This window comes from Elephantulus edwardii, unplaced genomic scaffold (genome assembly GCF_000299155.1).
Source record: "Elephantulus edwardii isolate Elephantulus edwardi_28Jun2011 unplaced genomic scaffold, EleEdw1.0 scaffold00025, whole genome shotgun sequence".
Lineage (NCBI taxonomy): Eukaryota > Metazoa > Chordata > Mammalia > Macroscelidea > Macroscelididae > Elephantulus > Elephantulus edwardii.
Genome location: NW_006399775.1, coordinates 1,192,914 through 1,218,006, shown reverse-complemented (window position 1 = coordinate 1,218,006; position 25,093 = coordinate 1,192,914). Strand labels below are relative to the sequence as shown.

At 39.8% G+C, this 25,093-nt stretch overlaps 1 protein-coding gene across 2 annotated transcripts in view; it reads left to right on the top strand.

Annotated features, from left to right (window-relative positions):
• DLGAP2 (discs, large (Drosophila) homolog-associated protein 2) overlaps positions 1 to 25,093 on the top strand; it is a 301,058-nt gene that overhangs the window by 272,067 nt on the left and 3,898 nt on the right. For both annotated transcript variants that reach the window (XM_006882844.1, XM_006882843.1), the window contains 2 exons: positions 12,609 to 12,700; positions 21,265 to 21,417. In XM_006882844.1, the coding sequence (XP_006882906.1) occupies positions 12,609 to 12,700; positions 21,265 to 21,417 (245 nt within the window). The remainder of the gene's footprint in view (positions 1 to 12,608; positions 12,701 to 21,264; positions 21,418 to 25,093) is intronic.

Here is a 25,093-nt window from a genome sequence, read left to right as displayed (position 1 = left end):
CACACCCTTCCCAATTTTGAACCATGCAGTGTTTCCTTACTTTGTTCTGACTACTGCCTTCTGGTCCAAGTATAGGCTTTGCATAAACACAATCAAGTGTTTTGCGATTTCCATTCCTCTCAGAGTCAACCACAGTTTGTTGCAATCTACACAGTCAAATGTCTTTGCATAGTAAATGAAACATAGACATCTCTACTTTCAGTCAAGATCCATCTGACAGTAGCTATAATATCCCTAGTACCCTGGCCTCTTTTAAACCCAGCCTGCATTTCAGGCAGCTCTCTGTTGATGTGCTGTTCCAGTAATTTTTGGATAATCTTCAGCAGAATCTTGCTTGCATGTGATAGCACTGATAATGTTCAATAATTTCTGCACTCTGTTCAATCACCTTTCTTTGTAATAAAAGCAAGTATAGTTCTCTTCCAGTCTGCTGGCCACATGGTTGTCCTCCTGATTTCATGGCACAACTTGGTGAACACATGCAGGGCAGCATCTGTTTGGAGATATAATGATAGAATTTTGCACAATCATTGACTTATTCATTGCAAACAATTATATAGGAATTATAAACGCAGGCTATACACATGGATTTCACCTGATGGTATGCATAGGAATCAGATCAATTACATCTGTGGAAAGAATCATTGGAGACTATAAATATCAGCTGTGAAAACTAGACAAGGTGCTGATTGTGAAACAGACACCAACTACTCATATTCAAGTTCAAGCTGAAGCTGGGGAAAATTTAATCAAGTCCATAGGAACCAAAATTTGACCTTGAGTCTATCCCACCTGAATTTCAAAACCATCTCAGAAACAGGTTTGAGGCCTTGGACATTAATGAGCAAAGACCAGATGAGCTGTGGGAAGATATCAAGAATATCATCCAGGAAGAATGCAAAAGGTCATTACAAAGACAGAGGAGGAAGAAAAGACCAGCATGGATGTCAGAAGAAACTCTGAAAATTGCACTTCAGCACTGAGAAGCCAAAGCAAAGGGAAGAAACCAAGATATTAAAGAGCTGAACAGATTCCAGAGGGCAGCGAGGAAAGACAGAATAAAGTATTACAATGAATTGTGCAAGGAGCTGGAGTCAGAAAACCAAAAGGGCCGAACTCGCTCAGCATTTCTTAAGCTGAAAGAACTGAAGAACAAATTCAAATCTCAAGTTGCAATACTTAAGGATGCTTTGGACAGAATATTAGAATAATCCAGGAAGCATTAAAAGAAGATGGAAAGAGTATACAGAGTCATTGTACCAAAAGGAATTGTTGGACACAGAAGAATATAATGAGAGAATGTATGAGCAAGAGCCTGTGGTGATGAAGGAAGAAGTTCAAGCTGCTCTGAAAGAATTGGCAAGAAACAAGGCTCCAGGAATTGATGGCATACCAACATATTTCAACAAAATTTTCTTTAGTGACTGTAAAACATTACTAGGAATTTTTTTAAAGTTTTGGTATTTGTTTTATTAATTATGTTAAGACCAAAGAGTAAGTGGCATAAATGAAACCAATAATAAGTATGTTTTATGAGACAAAACCAGTTATTTCAAAGCAATAATAAATTAGCTAAGCAATTCCGTTGAGTTACAAACCTCATGGGGAACTGAAAATGTGAACAAATCAAAAGATTCTAACAAGGCTGGAAGTTCTACTATTGTAGAAAGTCCTTCCAAAATAACTAATCTAAACTTTCCCCTGCTGATAATATTTATGCAATCTTTGACTATCAAAGCTGGGAGGAGTTCTGGTGATTTAATGACTTTTTTTTCATAGACAGACTGAATACAGGAGGACCAGGGATCACAAATGATAATCAAGCCAGGGCTGAGATTAGATCTATGGAGTTGGGTCTTCCAAACCTGAGTTCTGAGCTACAGATCATGGGGGAAAGAATCCCTGCTTGAGCAGTGAATAAGGCCTCTGCTGCTAACTGAAAAGTTGTCAGTTCAAATCTACCAGCAGCTGCAAGAGGAAAGATACAGCAATCTGTGTAAAGATAACAGCCTAAGGCAGTTCTACTCTGTTTTGTAGGGCCACTGTGAGCCAGAGTTGGCTTGATACAACACAATGATAACAATCACACTGAAACACTATTATCTCTAAGATAAGGGCCATGTGTTTAGATGCTATAGGCATTCACACCAGGAGAGTGGCTTTTATCTCAGAGTATTCCTGAAGATGAGTGGGAGTAAAGCCAACAAACCAGTTGCTATTAAGTCAACTCGCATGAATAATGCCCTTATGCATTGGCTGTATGAATACTATGCTTTGGAGAGGGTGCAGCCGGAATGCTCTTTGGAGAAAAAGATAATGAGGCTTTGCCTCACATACTTTGGACACGTTGCTAGGAGGGGCGATTCCTTGGAGAGGGACATGATGCTTGGAATGGTAGGGGGTCAGGGAAGGAGAGGAAGACCTTTGACCAGGTGGGTTGACACAGTGACTGCTGCAAAGGGCTTTAGTGTGTCAGGAAGAGTGGGGTTGGCACAGGAGAGGATTCAGATCTGTTGTTCATAGGGTTGCTATGAATCACACTCGACTCAATGGCACCTAACAACAACAAAACGAAGCATGGGTCAGAGTAGAACTGTGTTGTCCAGGACTTTCAATGCCTTGGTTTTTGGAATTATATAACCAAGGTTCCCCTAGGAGAACTCAAACCTTCCACCTTTTGGTGAGCAGCCGAGAATATTCACCGTTTGCATCAGAAAACTTAAAGCAAATGTCAATGTAGTGTTGTTGTTGTTACTGAGTGCCATTGAATCTACTATGACGCATTGCAACCCTATGAATGACAGATTTGAACCTGCCCTCTGCTGTGCCATCCTCATCATGTCTGCAACATTTGAGCCCATTGTTAAGGTCACAGTCCATCTCCTTGAGGGTATTCCCCTCCTTTGATGACCCTCTATTTTCCTAAGCATGATGAACGTGTTAATGTGGGAAAAGATAACAAGAATAAACACCTCTGTCCAAATTTTACCTAAAATGTCTTCATTCAATATGTTGTTGTTGTTATGTGCCGTCGAGTCGCTTGCGACTCATAGCGACCCTATGTACAACAGCCCTAAACTCGGCTCTGTCCTGTGCCAATCGCACTTCTCTGACACTCCCATCCCAATTACCCCAGTCACTGAATCAATCCACCTCATAGAGGGCCTTCCTCTCCTGCGCTGTCCCTCCACCCTCCCAAGCATGATGTCCCTCTCCAAGGACCGGTCTCTCCTCACAACATGTCCAAAGTATGTTAGATGGAGCCTCAGAATCCTTGCCTCCAACGAGCCACCCGGTTTAACCCTTTCTAGGACAAATCTGTTTGTTTTCCTAGCAGTCCACGGTATTCTCAATACTCTTCTCCAGCACCACAGCTCAAAGGCATCAATTCTCCTATCCTCCTTGGTCATTGTCCAACTCTCTGATGCATAACAAGTGATTGCGAAGACCATGGCCTGTATCAGATGCACCTTAGTCTCCAGAGAGACACCATTGCTCTTCAGTACTTTGGGGAGGTCCCTAACAGCAGACTTTCCCATGGCAATGCGCCTTTTGATTTCCTGGCTGCTGGTGCCAAGACTGTTGACTGTGGAGCCAAGCAAACTAAAGCTGTGTACAATCTCAATCTCTTCACCATCCATCCTGATGCTGCCAATTGGCCCAGTGGTCAGAATCTTTGTCTTCTTGACATTGAGCCTCAGTCCATATTTTAGGCTGCAGTCCTTGACACTCTGCAGCAGGCACTTCAGGTCCTCTTCAGTTTCAGAAAGCAGGGTTGTGTCATCCACATAACACAGATTGTTGATAAATCGTCCACCATTCTTGACCCCACACTTCTCCTCATAGAACCCAGCCTCCCGGATAATCTGTTCTGCATATAGGTTGAAAAGGTATGGAAATAGGATGCATCCCTGGCGTACGCCCTTCCCAATTTTGAACCATGCAGTGTTCCCTTGCTCTGTTCTGACGACTGCCTCCTGGTGCAAGTATAAGTTTCACATTAGAATGATCAAGTGTTCTGGGATTCCCATTCTTCTCAGAGTCAGCCATAGTTTGTTATGATCCACACAGTCAAATGCCTTTGCATTCAATATAAAAGATTATAAATTTCAGAATCAAAGAAGATTGAAGATGAGTCTTAGGAGAACAGACTACTTTGCTCACATTGGCTGTTACCATAGGTCTGCGATACACTTGTGCAGCCTGATGAAACATTCAGTGAAACTGAGGCATCTTTGTCAAGATGCAAACTTCAGACTGTCCAGATGTTCCACGTGTGGCTGGAACCAGTCATCCTGGTTTGCTTTTCATTAGGTGTTTAGTGCTTAAGGAGAGTGCTTCACACTTCCCAGAATCTAAATGGGAATGAGAAATTGGAGTTGGATGATAGATGTGAGCACTCTAAACCTGAAAATGATTAGACTTGAGAACTTGAAAGGAAGACATTTGTGAAAGCAGTGATTTTCCATACCTACTTTACCGAATTAGCCACAGAGGAATTCCAAGAGATCAGAGAGGTCATAAATATTGAAATGATCATTTTAGGCTACCCACAAATTCTACTCTAGAAAAATCCACTTCAGATTTTTAAACAAAAGGATTGTTTAAATGTTGTCCTGGTACTTCATAGGAAATTTAGATAGTAATAGAAATTATGGGAAAAACGCATGAAAAATAAATTAAAGAAGCTGAGTAAGTTAATCAAATTTCTTTGTGCATTAAAAGCAAGAGTTATATCAAGTTCTCTGTAAATTTGCATTCTGATGAGCATTAGTCCTTATCTGCAGCTCTTGAAAGGAAATGTGTCAAACTGTGACAAAATTAGGGAAGTATAGTGGAAAAGAATAAATTGAATTTTCACTTCAAATTCCTTGCAATTATAGAAAGCTATTTACATTATAGGTATCAGTTAGAATCACTCCCATTGACTGAACAGCAAAATTCTGCCATTAGCAATCACATCATTAGCTACACCCTTTGACGTTCATTATCTTTTCATAGCAATATTCAATTTATACTCTTTATAATAATTCTCTACTACATTAAATCAATATCAAGATATTGCCCATCTATTAATGTTGTGCTAAAGATTATAAATTGAAGCATTTTCTATTAATACTTGCACTGAATTACATCTTAAGAGGAATAGGAAGATTAGGGATTAAAGTATCAAATTTTATAAAATGGATTGATTTTTTAATTACAATTTGAGGAAGGATAGTGGCAGTAAAAAGACGTGCATTTATTCACCTCTACTATATATTTCTGCAGTGACAACTTGATTAAAACAAGTCTCTTTAAGTACTGACATCAATCATGGAGGTTACAAGTCTTTACAAATAGAAATTCAACATTTCAAAACCAAAGCTGATTTTTCCACTCCTCATCAATGAGAGAGAATAAGGTAATAGAAAAGTGTTCAACGCAGAATTAACAAAATGTTAATGAAGTATACGGCATTTTTGCCTCTTTCAAGACACTGCTCCTATCTCCCTGTACGCTGCCTACTCCCAGACATTTCTCTTCTCTGTTGTTACTATGTGCCATCAAGTCACCTGCAACTCATAGCAATCCTATGTACAACAGCTTTGAAGCCTGCCCTGCCCTGAGTCAGTCTCACTGACTCCAGCACACCTACACTCATTGCCCTAGTTACTATTCATCCATTTCATCCGGCTTCTTCCCCTCTTGTGCTGTGCCTCCACCCTTCCAAGCATGATATCCTTCTCCAAATATCAGTCCCTCCTGGCTACATGCCCAAATTATTTAAGGCTGAGCTTCAAATATTAACCTCCAAGGAAAAACTTGGTTTTATCCATATTTGTTGACAGACATATTTGTTTTCTTGGCAGTCAATCCATGCATGGTATATTCAAGACTCTTCTCCAGGACCTCAAAGGCATTGATTCTTCTTTTGTTATCCTTAGTCATTGTCCAGCTCTCTGATGCATAACAAGTGATTGTGAAGCCTATGGCCTGGATCAGGTGCACTGTAGTCTCTAGACTGACATCATTGTTTCTCAGTACTCTGAAGAGGTCCCTGACAGCAGATTTTCCCAATGCAGTCGTCTCTTGATTTTCAACTGCTGGTGCCAATAATGTTGATTGTGGATCTGAGCAAGCTGTTATTGTCAATAGCCTCCATTTCTTCTCCAGCCATCATGGTACTGCCAATTGGCCCAGTGGTAAGAATTGTGTTCTTGATGTTAAGCTTCAATCCATATTGAAGACTACAGTCCTTGACCCTCTGCAGTAAGGTTTCAAGTCCTCCTCAGTTTTAGCAAACAAGGTTGTAGCATCTGCCTAACGCAGGTTGTTGATGAGCTTTCCTCCAATCTTGATGCCACATTCCTCCTCATAAAGTCCTGCTTTGCCAATGATCGGATGCATCCCTGACACACTCCTTTCCTGATTTTGGACAATTCACTGTTTTCTTGATCTGTTCTGGTCCAAGTATAGGTTTTGCATGATCACAAGTGTTTTGAGATTCCCAATCTCTTCAAGGTTAGCCACAATTTGTTGTAATCCACACAGTCAAATGCTTTTGCTTAGCCAATGAAACACAGACATTCCTCTGGTACTCTTTGCTTTCTGCCAAGATCCATATGACATTGGCAATAATGTGTCTAGTGAGAGAACCTCTTCCAAACCCGTATTTAATTTCTGTCGATGTACTGGTCCAGTCATTTTAGGATAATCTTCAACAGAATCTTGGTAGTGTGTAATATTAGTGATATTGTTCGCTAATTTCCACACTCTGTCATGTCACCCTTTTTGGAATGGGAATAAATATGGATCTTTTCCAGTCAGTTGGCCAGTTTGTTGTCCTCCAGATTTCTTGGCAGAACCTGGTGAACACATCCAGGGCAGCATCTGTTTGTTGAAATATGTCAGTTGGTATTCCATCAATTCCTGGTGGGTGTGCCCAGCCTCTTAAGGCCTCTGCTGCAGTACCTGGGGCCACAGAGTGGGCTGGAATCACTCACAAGGGGCCAGCAGGTGGCTGAGCTCTGGGGCTGCTCCTATCTGTGCACACTTTAAAAACTGTACTTGCACCATATCTTTCACACTAGATCTTATGCCAACTTCAGTCATTTTCTGTGTCTGTCTTCTATACTCCCCTCCTCATTATCCAACTAGCCAGCAGTTCAGATCAGAGGTGGTGGGCAGGATGGAAACAAGGTAGAAAGAAAAGAAACCTCTTTAAATGAATTTGTAAAAGCCACAGTGGCCCAAGTATAATAATAGTCCATGATAGTCTACCATTCTTTTTTCCTTTATAAAGGTTGAAAAAAATGTCTTTTTAAGGTTTTATCCAATTTATCCACTTGTGTTAAAATTTACATTTTCCACTCTTCATTATCATATAAGCAATCTAGAATTGTTGCTATTATATTCCATTGAATCAACAACTCAAAGTGACCCTATGAACAACAGATCTGAACCTTAATTTATCTTGTGCCATCATCACCATTTCTGACATGCTCAAGCCCATTGCTACAGACACTGCGTCAATGCATCTTTTCTCTGGCCCTATACCTTTCTCAACATAATGCCTTTTTCCAATGACTTGGGCCCTGCTGACAACATGCCCAAAGTAAACGAGATGAAATTTCACCATCCAGGCCTCCAAAGAGCACCCTGGTTCCATCTCCCCCAAGACAAACTTGTTTATTCTTTTGGTAGTCCGTGGGACATTTAGTACTCTGTTCTAATACCACGTTTCAAAGATACTGATAATTCTTCTGTTTCCCTGGTTGATTGTCTAGCTTTCAGATACATAGCAAGTAATTGAAAAGACCATGATTTGGACCTGATGCACCTTAGTCTTTAAACTGGCAGTGTGACTCTAGAATTATGAGAACAAGTAATCTAGCACAAGTAATTATTGTTCCCTCTTTAGGACTAATAATGATGTTGTTCTGCAAAAGAAATAGATGAAGTGTCATGCTGGCAATGGTTCTCTTTCAGATGCTTCATAGGAGAAAAAATACAGACATGTGAAAAGAGTTAACAATTACCAAATCTGCTTATGAGGATAGAAGTGCTGATTGGAGTTTTCTTTCAAATTTTCTAGGAATTTACAGTTTTTCATAATAAAAAAAATTGAGAATCAATTACCTAGAATATTTAAGAAAATTTCTAAGACCACAGACACATGAAAAGAATTTTTAAAGTTGATTAGTTTTAAGGGAGCTGTGGTGGCCTAGTGGCAAGAAGCTATGTTGCAACTCTGAAGGCACGAGGTTCAAATCCACCAGATGCTGTGCTGAAGAAGGAGGTGCAATTTCCTCCTGTAACAGTCAGATCCGATTTGATGTACACACACACAGAGGGGGGGAAAAGACCCTATGTTAAAAAAAAATTAAAATTAAAAAAAAAAACTAAAAAAACCACCAAACAAACAAACCTAAAGTTTATTAGTTTACACCAAAGAAAGTCACTCTTAGCAATACATGATGTAGGAGATCCAGTGACTCAGTTGGTTACTGTGTGGTACTTACACAACAATTATCTACAGTGCTACAGGTATATGTTTTTTAAACATGATTGAATGATATATTGAACATACTGGTTCATAATTAATGTTTTTTATGTCTCAATAAGGCTTGAATATCTTTTAATATTAATAGATTTATTTCTGTAACATCACTTTCAATAGCCCCAGAGCATTTCATCATAAAGCTATTAAGGTTCTTTCTGATTAATCCCTCTGATTTGTCGGTGAATTTATATATGATATCTGTGAACTACTGCCCTTAACAGTAATGAAAATCTAAACTCTATAAACCTGATAGAAACGCCATTCGTGTCTGGTCAACCCACATCCATCTTCACAGTGCTTAAGAGGCTTAAGAGTGAAGCAGACACACACTGCCCTAAAGTTTAGACAGCCTCTTTGGGTTTTTTCCCCCCATTCTTATACTTTTTATTTATTTGCATACAATAATTCATATACATTATGTTTCATGCATGTACATTTTTATACAATTGTTGATATATGTTATGTTTTATGTAAGTAATGGCTCTGTGTGTATCATTACCCCATCTTTTCAAGTCCCCATTCAGTCTTCCCTCTTCCTGCACCCCCTTATCCACTCATTAATCTCTGCTATCCTAGAGATATCCCTCCTCTTTTGCCACACCCTTTTCCCTTTCTCCTTCCCCTTTTGCACATTTATACACATATCACTCAGTGGTGCTGCTCCTAGGGCGAAATTGTATCTCATTGCGGTTTTGACTTGCCTCTCTCTAATTGCCAGTGATTTTGAACATTCTTTTCATGTGGCTGTTGGACATCTGAATGTCCTCCTTTGTGAAGAGTCTTTTCATGTCTTTTGCCTATTTTGAGATTGAGTTATCATTCTTTTTCTTGTGGAGGCCTTGTAGAATTCTGTAAACTTTCATTATGAGACTTTTGGCTGAGATGTCATTACCAAATGTTTTTCCCCAATATGTAAGCTTTCTGTTCACTCTGTTGGAAAAGGTTTTTGATGCTCACAGGGACTTAATTTTTAGGAGATCTCATTTGTTGATTTTATTTTCTCTTGGTTGTGCATTCCTATCTATATTGTAAGCCTGTTTATCGCATAGACGGGAGCCTCTAAGTTTGGTCCCATTTTGTCTTTTATAATCCTTATGGTTTGAAGTTTTACTCCTAGGTTTTACTATGACTCTGCTCTTGTGTTACTAGTGCATTAGTCCTAAAGTCTTTGCAAATTAACAGGTTATTCTACTACCAAGCAGATTCAAGTACTAAACTCTTGGCTGTTCATTCTTTCAACCACTTTGTTGATTACATGAACTTCTTGTAGATAGTGAGAGTGGCACAGGATAGGATAGGTTTCAGATTCATTGTTCAGAAGGTCACTGTAAGTTGCAGCCAATTTGACAGCACATAACATTATAGTTCGGTTCCCTAAAACTTAGCCTAGACCAAACTCCACCACCAAAGGACAAAGAATCCAGGTAATTGTGCTGTGTCAACTCTATAAAAAAACCTGGTAATTTTTGTTCAGCCAAATAAAAGTTGGCAGAATTAAATGAATCTAGGATGCAATAGGAGCTCTGGTGGAATGGCATAGTGAGGAATTGCACTGTTAAATCAAAGATGATGCGTCTCTGGCAGTTCAAATCCACCAGCAACAACTCCATATGCGAAAGAAGGGCCCACCAGCAACAACTCCATATGAGAAAGATGGGCAGTCACCTCCTGCATGATGTATGGCCCCTGAAAATTCTCTGAATGATTTTTTACTTTATATATTTCATTACCTTTATTTCTAGAATTTATCTTACTAGGTATATTTAAAAATTTCTTTTTTTTTTCTCTCTCTCTCTGCTCCCCCTCCCATCCAGTTAACTTTTTTTGTTGGAAAAAAAATTCTTTCCCCCCCCCAGTCCACTTTACTATGTAGCTCTTACTCTGAACTCTTGTCATATTAATAATACCTAACCACATATTCCTTTTATACAGTTCTCTCCCTCATCTGTTTCAAAGCCATGTATATTATTGACTTAACTTTTGAGGACACAATGGTGAAGGAACTCTAGTGGTGCAGATTAAAGTACTGAGCAGTAATGTCCAATCACAATCGAATGGATTAAGATATTATGGTACATTCACACAATGGAATACTACACAGCAAGCAGAAGCAACAATTTCAAAAATTACTATATAACTTAGGAGGAACTGGAGAGCATTAGGCTGAGTGAACTATTTCAGTCTTATAAGGAAAAATACTGCATAAGAGTATTATTATAGAAATAGATAACTAGCAAAACATATATGAGGATCTGGGGGAAAGAGGAGCAGAGGAGTGAGTATAGGTGGCAGGGGGGTAGTCATAGAGTCGCACAATTTGGTGGGTAGAGGAGGGGTAAAAGAAATTGGAAATATACAGCAGGGATCTGGAAAGACAGGGTAATGGTGGGCATAGTTCAATGGTGATTAATTTTATAAAACATAATGAATTAAATGATTGTATGAAACACAAAGTGAATGAAGGAGAGTGTGGAACACAATGTGAATGAAGGATAGTGTAAAACACTGTGTATACAAACTTTATAAGCAAACTAATATAAATATTTTTTAAGAAAATAAAGTACTGGGCTGTTAATGTAAAGGTTGATGGTTGGAATTCACCTGTAGCTGCAGAGAAAATGCATAGTGATTCACTTCCCATAAAAATGGAGCCTGGAAAACTGTGGGACAATCCCATTATGTTGCTATTAGTTGGATCAATTAAAATAACACACAATAACAAGAATATCATAGAAAGAAATGTATTTCAGGAGATTGCTAAATGGTTTTCACAATTATGTGAGTTGATATCTATCAACCCTACTATTTTCTGAATAACAATTCTCCTTAATCTAGATTTATTCATAGGTATAGGAGCAGAGACAGGGAAGAGATGTGAAAGTTTGAAGGTGCTTGCAGGTAGTAGGCATGCTTTCATCCAGGAATGCTTACATTTATCCTTCTTTCCTTTTTAAATTCCTTTCCATTCATAAGGCTTAACTATTTACATTTTTAAATTTACTTTTGACTAACTAAACTCAATCATACAATTTAGAACTAATTTAAAAATTAAACTGACACTTCCTTCTTTATTAAGTCATACTTACATACTTCGGACATGTTGTCAGGAGGGACCAGACATGATGCTGGAAAAGGCAGCGGTCAGAGAAAGAGAAGGAGACCCGCAATAAGGTGAATAGACACAGTGATTTTAACAATCGGCCCAAGCATATCAGGGATCCTGAGGATGGAGCAGTGTAGGTAGGGCAAGGTTCAGGTCTGTTGTTTCTCAGGTCACTATGAGTCACAGTTGACTCGATGGTACCTACCCACAGCAACAACAATGCTTACTCAAGTGTGATATGGCATTATGAACTTATCTAATAAGTTGATTACTGAGTCTAACACAACATAAATGTACAAGAGTATATAGTGGCTCTTTTTCTTTTAGTCCCAAAAAACCAACAGTTTCCTGACAGAAGCCCTAGTAGTGGAAAAGCACATTTGGAAAGATAAGGTTTAGGGATTCTTCTTAGTTGTACCACTGTTTTACATGAGGCTCCTTCTCCATGATTCAATCTCTTCATATTTGAAATTACATCACAGCAGTTACTATACACTTTTCCAGAGTACTAAATAGTCTAGCTGAATTGAATTAGATAATAGGTATCACGGAGTTTTCTAAAAACTCTCTTCAGTAACATCTTCCTAGAATTAACTAAAATGTTAATTTATAAGATAAAATAATTTCTTTTTTACTCACAAATGTCTTTTCTTACCGCCAAGCTAACCTTAATATGAGCATTTAAAAATTAAATATGCCAAAATAAGAAAAATTGCCTAAAGTATGTATCATAGTTCCAAACTAAATGTTTACTCTTACCCAAGACTATTATCTTTATAATTGATATTCAGTCCATGTAATGTATCCAGTGAATTTGAAATAGAACTGATGGGAAAAAAATTCAATAGAACAAGTTCCTCTCGATCGATTTAAACTTTTACTTATTTATTTCTTTTCTGAGGTGTTTTTGTTTTTGTTTTCTAATTGATCAAGTTTAAAATTTTATTTATTTGTTTGCAGTTCTTGGTAAAATCAGAAGTGCTGTTGGAAGTGCCCAGCTTCTTATGTCTCAGAAGTTCCAGCAATTTTATTGGCTTTGCCAACAGAATATGGTAAGTGAATCATCATGTCACCTTGGTTAGCCAAGGTAAGCCATTCTATATAGTGTCTTCATTTCATTTTTACTATTGGTATCAAAGTGCCTATAAGTTTCTAAAATATTTAGTGAATTTACAACAAAGAATACTTTTTGGCTTTGGAGATGAGCAAGTTATAGGTTCCAAGATTTAAAAATATAGCTAAAGCAACTTGAGGCTTAAAGGCAAAAGGGGTGCTGAGTTAATGAGAAGACAAACAGAAACTGGATAGCTGAATGAATAGCTACATGATAGATAGATAGATAGATAGATAGATAGATAGATAGATGATAGATAGATGATAGACGATAGAGAAATAAGGTATAATATTATACATCTACAATTCAACCATTTACTGAAGACTCTCAGAAGAGATGAAAAGTGAAGAGCTATTCTGGCTAGTAAAAATCAAGAAAATGATTTGAGGTAATTTCAAATTGAAAACACATAAGCAACTATGTGGAAAAAGACTAGAGATTTTAGAAATAATTTAGACATTAAATTTTTTAACCAGAAGTGATACAAATATACCATGAACCCAGGGCTCATTAATATAAATTGAAATTCAGCTTGATTCTGATCTTTCCGGCAATCAAAGGTAAGGAAATCCATACATACACATGCATGCACAGCTTTGTTAGTAGGACTAAACAAAGTAGTCTCTTAACATTTTTTTTACAGAAAGAACTAAATAGTACTGAAAAGTACTTTGCAGACAATTTTACAATCCATACACAAATTCTTTTTTAAGACAAAATATTTTCAATAAAATGCAAGATACACTTAGAACTCTTATATGAAGTTCCTGATGGCACAAATTGTTAACTGCTCCACTACTGGCCAAAGAATTGGCAGTTCTAACCTCCCTAGAAGCACCATAGAGGACACGTTGTGCGATCTGCTTCTGAAAACCTTCTACTTTGCTCACATGAGGTCACCTGAGTTCTACTGTGCTCACTTGAGTTAGTATAAACTTGATGGCAACTAACAACAGATTTCTCATAACACTGGTGCTAACTGATTTAGTCTGTTTTGTTTTCTAATTTGCAAGAAGAGATGTGACTACACAGAATGTTCTTACACCTGAAAGGAAGTACACTCTAGTTCATCTGTTTTAATTAGGATCATTAAAAAGTACATCTTATCCTAATATTTTCCACTGACCCAATTAGAGTTTATCATGAAATTGAAAGAGATACCAACAACACATCATCTATGAAACAAAGTTAAAATCAACATTTAGACAGGGAACAAGAAAGGTTGAGTTCTTTGGAAGAAACATATAGCTGCATAAGCATTCAATTATCATGTTTACCATTAATGACTCCTCCATAATATCTGTTTAATTACTGTCTTTAAAGGAATTGACTTACGCAGCTAAAGAGCTTTGTATTATATTATGCATAGTCTAATAAACATAGCTAATCACTGTCTTTAGTAACTCATAATCTAAGTTATGATTCCTATATGTAAAGGCTCATTATTTGAGCCTATAAAATGTTTATTTCCTCTCTGAAAAGTAGTTAATATTAGACTTAAAATTATCCATTTTGTTATGCCTTTTATAAATGTCATATTGTATTTTATTGTTAAAATCTGTTTAATCCTTGTGAACTTTGAAATATGCTACTTTACTACTTATTTATTTTGGCGTTTCATTGATTATGCAAAGGCATTTAACTGCGTGGATCATAACAAACTGTGGCTGACTCTGAGAAGAATGGGAATCCCAGAATATTTAATCGTGCTAATGCGAAACTTATACTTGGACCAAGAGCCAGTTGTCAGAACAGAGCAGGGCAAGACTGCATGGTTCAAAATTGGGAAGGGTGTACACCAGGGATGTGTCCTATCTCCATACCTTTTCAACCTGTATGCAGAGCAGATTATCCGAGAGGCTGGGCTCTATGAGGAGAAGCGTGGTATTAGGATTGGTGGAAGATCTATCAACAATCTGCGTTATGCAGATGACACAACTTTGCTCGCTGAAACTGAGGAGGACCTCATGCACTTACTGCAGAGGGTCAAGGACTGCAGCCTTCAGTATGGACTGAGGCTCAATTTCAAGAAGACAAAGATTCTCACCACTGGACCAATTGGTAGCATCAGGATGGATGGCGAAGAGATTAAGATTGTTCACAGCTTCAGTTTGCTCGGCTCCATGGTCAACACTCTTGGCACCAGTAGCCAGGAAATAAAAAAACGTATTACGATGGGAAAGTCTGCTGTTAGGGACCTCTCTAAAGTACTCAAGAGCAACGGTGTCTCTCTGGAGACTAAGGTGTGCCTCATACAGGCCATGGTTTTTGCAATCACTTGTTATGCATCAGAGAGTTGGACAATGACTAGGGAGGATAGAAGGAGAATTGACGCCTTTGAGCTGTGATGCTGGAGAAGAGTATTGAATGTACCATGGACTGCCAAGAAAACAAACAGATTCATCGTAGAGAGGGTTAAACCAGGCTGCTCCTTGGAGGCAAGGATTCTGGGGCTTCGCCTGACATACTTTGGACATGTTGTAAGGAGAGACAGGTCTTTAGAGAGGGACATCATGCTGGGTAGAGTAGAGGGACAGTGCAGGAGGGGAAGACCCTCTATGAGGTGGATTGATTCAGTGACTGTGGTAATCGGGATGGGTGTGTCAGAGGCAATGAGATTGGCACAGGATAGAGCAGGGTTTAGGGCTGTTGTACATAGGGTCGCTATGAGTCGCAAACGACTCAAAGGCACATAACAACAACAACATCCAATTTAGTATGAAAAACACCTGAAGCTTTGTCGAGGAGAAACGGCAGTGGAACGCGACTGTCCTATCCATGCCTATTGTTGTTGTTAGGTGCCGTCAAGTTGAGTACACCTCATAGAGACCGTGTGTACCCCTCATCTGAACATAGTCCTTTCCTGTGCCATTCGCACAATCTCTGGCACACTCAAGGCCATTGCCTCAATCAACATGTCAACCCACCCGGTGGAGGGTCTTCCTCTCTTTCACTGCTCATCCACCTTCCCAAGCATGATGTTCCTCTCTGAGAAATAACCTCTCCAAGGCTTCATCATTTTTGCCTTCAAGGAGCACACTGGTTGAACCTTCTCCAAGTTATATCTGTTCTATTGGCAGTCCATGGGATCTTCAGCCCTATTCCCCAGTACCAAAGTTCGAGAAATCAATTTTTTTTAAGAAATCAACTCTTCTGTCATCCTTAGTCATCATCTAGCTTTCAGATTCAGAACAAGTGACTAAAAAGACCATGGTCTGAGTCAGATGCACCTTAGTTCTCAGACTAACATCTTTACTCCTCACTAATTTCGAGAGGTCCCTGACTACAGACATTGTTTGAGGATCCTTGTAAGATGAAGTTGTTGACAGTTTCAATCATCTCTCCATCTATCATGATGTTGTAGCCTATTGACTCAGCGGTGAGAACTTTGTTTTCTTGATATTGAGATGCAATCCATATTAGAGGCCGAAGTGTTTAAGTTCCTGCAGGAAGTGTTTCAAATCTTCTTCACTTTCAGCAAGCAAGGTTGTGCTATCCACGTGGCAAAGGTTAATGATGAGTCTTCCTCTAAGCTTGATGCCTCATTCTTCATCACAGAGTCCAGCTTCTCACATAATATACTGAGCATATAGATTCAGTAGGTATGCCTAGTAGGGAGAAATACTGAAAATACTGCACATCAGGAGAAACATGGGCATTCTCCCTCCTGCTAAGAGTTGGGGTCAGCTGGATGGTACTTTGAGTTTTTCAGCTTGCTTCATCACATTACAGTCAAATTATGCAGAATTTAAAGTAGTGTTGATAATGGTTTGAAGTTTTAAGTAGGTAATTAGTATTAAATGGAGTACCAAAGCCATAAAATTCATTTTCTTGGCTGTGTGGTGAAAGGTTGGAGGTTTGAATTCATCCTGAAGCACCTTATAAGAAAGTCCTGGTAACTACTTCAGAAAAATAATCAGCTATTGGAATCCTTATGCTCTGACAAATATATAGTCACCATAAGTTGGAACCAACCCCACAGTAACCTAGTTGGTTAGGCTTTACTTTTTAAGTCAAAGGAATGATTCAGAATGTGAGTTAGAACCTCGGCCAGACTTTTAGAGTGAACTAAACATCAAACGTTCCTCTAGATAAGAATATATGGATGAAGGGAGCTGTGGTGGCCTAGTGGTAAAGAGATGTCCTGACAACCTAAAGAATATATAGATGATTTGTTACATAATCCGTGTGCACGTAATGCTGCAAAGATTGCCCCGGAAGCTTAGACCTTTTGTTCTTGAATATGTGATTCTTACTTTAGCAGTCTAAACATCAAGTGAAAACTTGCTACAAAGGCAAAATCTACTTTAGACCCCTGAAGCTGAACTTGAAACAAGATTCACAGGTAATTTGGTTGTAAGGATACTGGCTTCTTCGAACTTCTCATCATGACAAGGCACACAGAAAAACATTACACACAACATGTTGACATCATATTTCACAAACTGAGATATTAGAGTCAAAGGTCTACGTGAATGGCAAATGACTACTATTTAGTAAAGCTGTATCATGAAATATTTTTCTAGGGGAAGAGGAGCAGTATGGAACAGGCCTGGACATTTCAAAAGGCATTTTAAATATTTGTAAATCAGAGTATATGACTGTCAAGTAGGTACATATACAACCAAAAAATAATTTTTAAAAAATAAATAGAAGGCATTAAACCAAACCATAATTATGCCTATTATACTAATACAGCCAAATGCTCCACTTGGAGATGAATTTAAAGAATAACTGCTTTGTCAGCACTTGTCAAGAAACAAGTGAAGACAAATACCTGCCCTCCAACTAACATGAGCAAGGCTGACAACTGCTAAAAACTATTCTTTTTACTCAATGTTTGAAAACATGACCAGATGTAAAATGATCAAATATTTGGAATTGACGATGAGATGGAGACGCCATTTTATCTCATTCTGAAGTGATGTTTCAGAAGAAATAAGTATAAAACCTCCATTAGAAATTCAAATTCATAGTGAACATATTTCTTTTGATGTGAGAAAATTCTTCCTCACAACCAACTTACCTCTTTCCTTTTTGACAGTTTACCCTCATTATATGTTTTGTTCTATCACCATTGGAGACTATGTCCCTAATTTCAAGATACTGATTTGGGGTTTTTTTCCCCCATTCTCAAAAGTTAAATTCAGATTCAGTACAAGAAAATGGGGGTGGGTGGAAATACCATGAAACTAACACCAACCTCAAAGGCCAATTGCTTTTCTAAAAGAACTGCTAGAAGGCTTCTCTAACAGTCAACAAGTACCTCATTAAACATGCTGTTTACAGTATATTGAGGAAGTGCACCTTGTAAATATTTGAAAGCAAGAGGTTGCCCTCTTGTGGTTCAAAAAGAGAACAGGTTTCATAGAGAAAAAATTCCTAATTGTCTTTCTCAGTTCACTTTGGATGAGAAAACAGGAAATCTGTAAAAGTTAGAAATACATTAGGCAATAATTTCTTTCCTTTGACATTTACCTCTACTATGTGTTATCTCTGGTTTTAAGTGACAGAATCAGATTGCAATCTCATTACACTTTCTTTTTGACTCCTTCCTATTCAATTTCACTCCTTTTTACATCCCCTGAGCTTCAGTGCTAATGCCTAGTTCTTGCTAGGTGTGAAGTAAGTGCATAATTCTTTATTAGAACTGAATATGGTTCAATAAAAAATAAAAGTAATAATTTGTGTCTGGATAACAAACTATATTAAAGGAACTTTAATCCTTATGCAATTTCCTATTGTTTTTAATGTGAGCTTTCATTGTTGTTGTTATGTGCTGTCGAGTTGCTTGCGACTCATAGCGACCCTATGTACAACAGCCCTAAACCCTGCTCTATCCTGTGCCAATCACACCGCCTCTGACACACCCATCCCGATTACCCGAGTCACTGAATCAATCCACCTCATAGAAGGTCTTCCCCTCCTGCACCGTCCCTCCTACCTACTAAGCATGATGTCCTTCTCCAAGGACTGATCCCTCCATACAACATGTCCAAAGTATGTCAGACGAAGCCCCAGAATCCTTGCCTCCAAGGAGCAGGCTGGTTTATCCCTCTCTAGGATGAATCTGCTTGTTTTCTTGTCAGTCCATGGTATATTCAATACTTTTCTTCAGCACCACAGCTCAAAGGCATCAATTTTTCTTCTATCCTCCCTAGTCATTGTCCAACTCTCTGATGCATAACAAGAGCTTTCATTAATAAGCTAAAAATTCTTATTTAAAGTAAATTCAGATAAATAATTACACACCAAACATTGTTTCTGACTGTTAAGAATTTCCAGAGACAGCCACCAACTGAAATTAAGGGAGTTACACACAAAAATGTCTATACATTTGAATCCAGATTTTGAAAATTGAAATGTCACAAGTGGTACAAATGACTTATACTGTTCTACTGATCTTGCAGGTTAACTTTGGTGGCCTGGTGGATAGGGAGTTACACTGCCAACCCAAAGCAGGTGGTTCAAATCCCACAGCCATCCTGAGGGAGAAAGATGGAAAATCTCCACCTCCAGTGTGATTTGTAGCCTCTAAAAATCCACTGGAGGGTCAACTATGAGTCGATTTCAGCTCAACAACATACAACAACTAGACTTAGGAATCTGTGGTGGAGTACAGCTAGGGAGTCACACTGCTAACCAAATGGCACACCTCTCTGGAAGCTAGAAACAACCGGCAGCTCCAAAGTAGAAAGATGAACACTCTCCTGTGTGACTTACAACCTTAGGAATCTAAAGGGTGGTCAACTCTGAGTTGGTTCCTCCTTGACAGCAATTAACGCATATGTGAGTGACTAATCTAAACACTAGAGATTTTAATCTGAATTAATCTATAGAGGATGATGAGATTTAGTCTCACATATTTTGGGCACATTGTTAGAAGAGGCTAGTCCCCTTTCTGGTGGTGACCCCCGCATGCCAACATGCCTTTCGCAAAGGATCTCCATCCCTCACCAGAAGAGAAGAGGAAACAAAAAGAAGTAGCTGGTGCAGAGCCTGAATTCCTATAGCATGGCTGCTGTGACATGCCTGGGATGCTATAAAATCATCACAATCTTCAGCCATCAACAAACAGTAGTTTTGTGTGTTGGCTGCCCCTCTCTTCTCTGTGAGCCAACAGGAGGAAAAACAAGAGTTAGGAAAAAGTACTAAATCAGAATGAACGGAAAACTACCTCAATAAACACAATTTCAGATTAAAAAGAAAAGGTTAGTCCCTAGGCAAACGTATCATGCTTGAAAAAAAATTATATCAGCAAAGGAGAAGATCCTCAATGAGATGAATTGACACAGTGACTACAACCCGAAATTAAGCACAGCATAGATAGTGGAGATGGTACATAATTGGGAAGGATTTCATTCCATTGTACGTAGGATCACTAGAAGTGAGAACCAACTTAGCACAACCTAGCAGCAGCTAGGGGCACCGAGGAAGAAAGGCCTAGAAATCTGCTGCTTTTAAAAACACGGTCATCAAAAACTTTATAGAGCATAGTGCTACTCTATAAACATGGGGTCACCAGAAAACAGAGTCAACTTGATGACAACTTTGGTTTATTAATAGTACTACAGACTGAAAGAAATTCTTACACCAGAATCCTGTCTTCCAAATAATCTAGTAAGTGATCAAAAAGACAGAAGCGCTCTTGCTTTTGCAGACTGCCAACTATTTTAAAACTTTAATAATTGTTGTTGTTATGTGCTGCCTAGTCGCTTGGGACTCATAGTGACCCTGTGTACAACAGGCCTAAATCCTTCTCTGTCCCTTGCCAATCTTATTGTCTCTGACATGCCTATCCCCATTACACCAGTCACTGAATCAATCTATCTCATCAAGGGTCTTCTCCTGCGCTGTCCCTCCACCCCTGCCCCCAAGCATGATGTCCCTCTCCAAGGACTGATCCCATCTTGTAACATGTCCAAACTATGTCAGACAGAGCTTCAAAATCCTTGCCTCCAAGGAGCAGCATGGCTTCACCCTCTCCAGGACAAACTTGTTTGTTCTCCTAGCAGTCCATTGTATATTCTTCTCTAGTACCAAAGCTCAAACACATAAACTCTCCTTCCGTCATCCCTAGTCATTTTCCAGCTCTCTGATACATAGCAAGTAATGGAAAAGACCATGGCCTGTATCAGGCACACCTTAGTCTCCAGACTCACATGATTGATTCTCAGTACCTTGGAGAGATCTCTGACAGCAGACTTTCCCAAGGCAATTCATCATTTAATTTCCTGGCTGCTGGTACTCAGAATTTCAAAGCACATTTTTTTTAATGAGGCAACAAATACAGTATGTATTTTTAAATTGTCAGCAAATACACTACAGTAAACTGTAATTTAATTCCATGAGCCTTTTCAAGTATTTGCATGACTATTTGCATTAGACATGCTTGTTACCTGTACGAGTCCTTGAAAGGCATACGTGGGAAAGAACAGCCTCTCTCAAACACTGTGTTGTGAAGACATTTCCTTGTTGCTAAATTCTGAATGTGTCTTTCAGGATCCCAGTGCCATGCCAAGGCCCACTTCCCAGGATCTCGCAGGCTACTGGGACATGTTGCAACTTTCCGTCGAGGATGTCAGCATGAAGTTTGATGAACTGCACCAGTTGAAACTTAATGACTGGAAGATTATAGAATCACCTGAAAGAAAGGTAATTATGCCCATACAATGTGATTTCTCTACAAACTGTTTGTCATTGGATCTTAGTGTCAAATCCAATTACAGAAATGGTATGCTTGAAATACTACAGTATGTTATTGTTGTTACGTGCCATCAAGTTGCTTGTAACTCATATGACCCTATGTACAATAGCCCTGAACCCTGCTCTATCCTGAGACAACCTTATTGTCTCTGACACACCCACTCCCATTGTCCTAGTCAGTGACTCAATCCATCTCATTGAGGGTCTTCCTCTCCTCCACCGTTCCTTTGCCCACTTGAGCATGACGTCCTTCTCCAAGAACTGGCCCCTCCTTGCAACATGTCCAAAGTATGTCAGACAAAGCTTCAGAATCCTTGCCCCAGGAGCAGCCTGGCCTCACCCTCTCCAGGACAAAACTTTTTCTCCTAGAAGTCCATGGTATATTCATTAATCTTCTCCAGCACTACCAGCTCAAAGGCATCAATATTCCTTCTATCATTCCTAGTCATAAATTTAGTTAGCAGCATGTGATCAAATTCTCTTTTGTATACGTTGTTGTTGTTGTTGGTATGAGCCATCAAGGCACTTGTGATTCATGGTGACACTATATGCAACAGCTCTGAACCCTACTCTATCTTAAGCCAACCTCATTGTCTCTGACATGCCTACCTCTATTACTGAAGTCACTGAGTCAGGCCATCTTATTGAGGGTCTTCCTCTCTTGTGCTGTCACCCTCCCAAGCATTATGTCACTCTTCAAGGACTGGCCCCTCCTTGCTACATGCCCAAAGTATGTCAGACAGACTTATATATAAATGTTATATGTAAAAGTTGTCATGGAATTGAATTCATCTGTCGTGTATAGTAAATATTAGTTTCTCTCTTTGTGTGTATTTCTTGTACATAGACAATTCAGAGACAAATGTCAAAAAAAAAAGAAAAAAAATACATGAAAATATGTAGCTATAGTCTCATTTCTTCCAGGATCAATCCTGTGAATTATTCTTATCAAGTTTTTCTTTTCATTGTATTTAAGTGATTTTTTCCAAAGGAAAAGATTTAAAGCTGTTTGCAAAGACCATCTCCTACTCAAATACACAGCAGTTGTGTGATTGTAAATAAAGATAAGAAAACATTTTAAACCCTTTTGTATAGTTTGGTAATGTAAACCTCCTGCAGATCTGTCAACTGTGTCCCATAAGTTCTGCTGAAGACGTCCATTAAATTTTATGATTCAACTTCTTCCAGAATAAGTAGAGGTCTGATTTGGCACTAAGTAAATTGATTTCCTAACACATTTTAGAGAAATTCTGAGTAATCATAATCTAATGTCTGGAAACAAACACAATAAAACAAAATTAATCTAACCTACTTTGTACAGAAGATTGCCCATTTTCTTCCTGTGAAGGAATTGGTGAATTCAAACCACATGCCTTTGGATTGACAACACAGTTCCTTACACACTAGGCCCCAAGAGCTCCCTACTTTGGGGACGTGATCTTTGGGTATTATAATGAAAGCCAAATGTAGTTCACCATCATCAGCTCTTCTCTGTAAACTTCTCTTGAATGTATAGGTGGATGTCCAAGCAAGGAAGATACTTGAGAGAATATATGACAAAATTCCATTACTTTTTTTTTTATAACACAGCAACATGTTTAATAGGAAGGGAAAAAAAAATCCTTGTCAATATGATAGACAACAAAGTCTCACTGACTGAGAAAATACCCAGGAACGACTCTTGGTTCTGTGCGAGGTGTAAGATGGAAGTTTCTGATCGCCACCTCTGTGTATTTTCTGCACGAGAACGTGGACATGCTGCTTCCCCTCAGGGCTGCCAAAATAAACTGCCAGGAATTTCTGTGGGAAAGAATCTGGGGATCCATTTCCATAAAGACCACGAGGCAGTGCTGGCACTCGGGGCCCACGCAGGGTCCAGCCAGCACGGTGAAGTCAGCAGGTTCAGAGACAGAGCAGGCGGACAGACACCCCCATCTTCTCTCTGTCGATGCTGATGGGGCTCCACTAGGAGGCCCAGTGAACCAGAGATGCAGACCTGTGGTCTGACTGGGCCACCTGATCACAGCTACAGTCACCGGAAGGTCCACATCATCCCTGCCTTCTCCATGTGGGAGGAGGAACCGCGAAATTCCCCATACTCCCTCAGAACCAGAAACGAGCAAGGATGTCACTTTTAGGACTAAGGTGCACCTGATCCAAGCTGTGGTATTTTAAATCATCTCATATGCATGGGCTAATTAGACAATGAATAAGGAAGGTGGGGACAAACTGATGCTTTTGAATTGTGTTGGTGAGCATACCTTCCAATGGGGACCTGAAAAGATGGGACACAGATCAACGATGATTAATTTTATAAAACAGTGTATGGGAATGATCGTATGAAACACAAAGTGAATGAAGGAATGTGTGAGGCACAATGTATATGAGTGTAACATAATGTGTATGAATTTTGTATGCAAACCAATATAAAATTAAGAAAAAAAAACACCCACTCAATTTAACTGTTGTTGAGTCATCTCCTAGCTGACCCTCCAGTGGGCTTTCAGAGGTTGTAAATCACACCGGACGCGACTGTCCATCTTTATTCCATGGACCAGCTGGTGGATTTGAACTGCCTGCCTTTGTACTGGCAGCACAATTCCCCACTAGGTCTCCAATATCGCTGTTTGCTGTACAGTCAGAATCAACCCATGGCTGACCCGCCAGCGGGTTTTCAGAGGCAGTAAATCACATGGAAAGAGACTTCCCAGCTTTCTCCTACGGAGCGGCTGATGGATTTGAACCTTACACCTTTGGGATGACAGCGCAGCTTCTTACACTAGAGCGTCCTCAAGGACACAGTAGGTTAGTTTAACGGAGTCGATCAGTGGTGAGAGCAGAGGCCTGCCTTTCCGAGAATGGTCAGCAGGTGGCGGCACAGACCGGGAGGAGGGGAAGCGGGCGCGCGCGGGACTCACCTGGCAGGGGCCTCACCTTGCAGGGGCCTCACCTGGGAGGGGCCTCACCTGGCGGCGGCTGCCTCGCCCCCTGCGGAAGCTGAGTCCAGGGCCACGTGGCGGGGATGGAAGGCGGGTGTGTAGGCTTCCGGCAGAGCTTGCTGAGGCCATCGGGGCCCCGGGACCAGCCGCGGAGGGGAGGGTCTGCCCAGGTGCTGTGGACTGGCCTCTGCACAGCTGGGCGGCTGTGGCCGGTCCCCTCCCTCTGCGCCCCCAGCTTTCCTGAGCTTCTTCCTGCAGCTCGGAGCCACAGGCCTTACACTTATCACACAGCATTTTGTAGTAGATCTCGACTCACCGAGGTGGTCATTTTATTACCTGCGTGTGACAAGAGACACCTGTCGAGGCTCGGAGAGGTGAGATTCAGGCCCCTTAGCAAGGTGCAGGGTGGGGGTCTGAAGTTCCTCCTTGGCCTCAGATGCTCAGCTTCTGAAACACACCCTCTCTGGGTAATGCATGTACCTGTGAATTTATGCATGGTTACATTTTTTTTGGGGGGGGTTTCATTCCTTCATTGCTGTACCATTCTCTCTACCCTCTTCCCCAGTTTGTTCTTCTTCCCCCGCCATCCGAATGTTTGTTTTAATTGTCCAATTGCCACAGTGCTTGTCAAAGCCAGTTCTGTTTAATCTCCTTTGTCAGTGTGTCCCTTGCCATTCCCTATCACT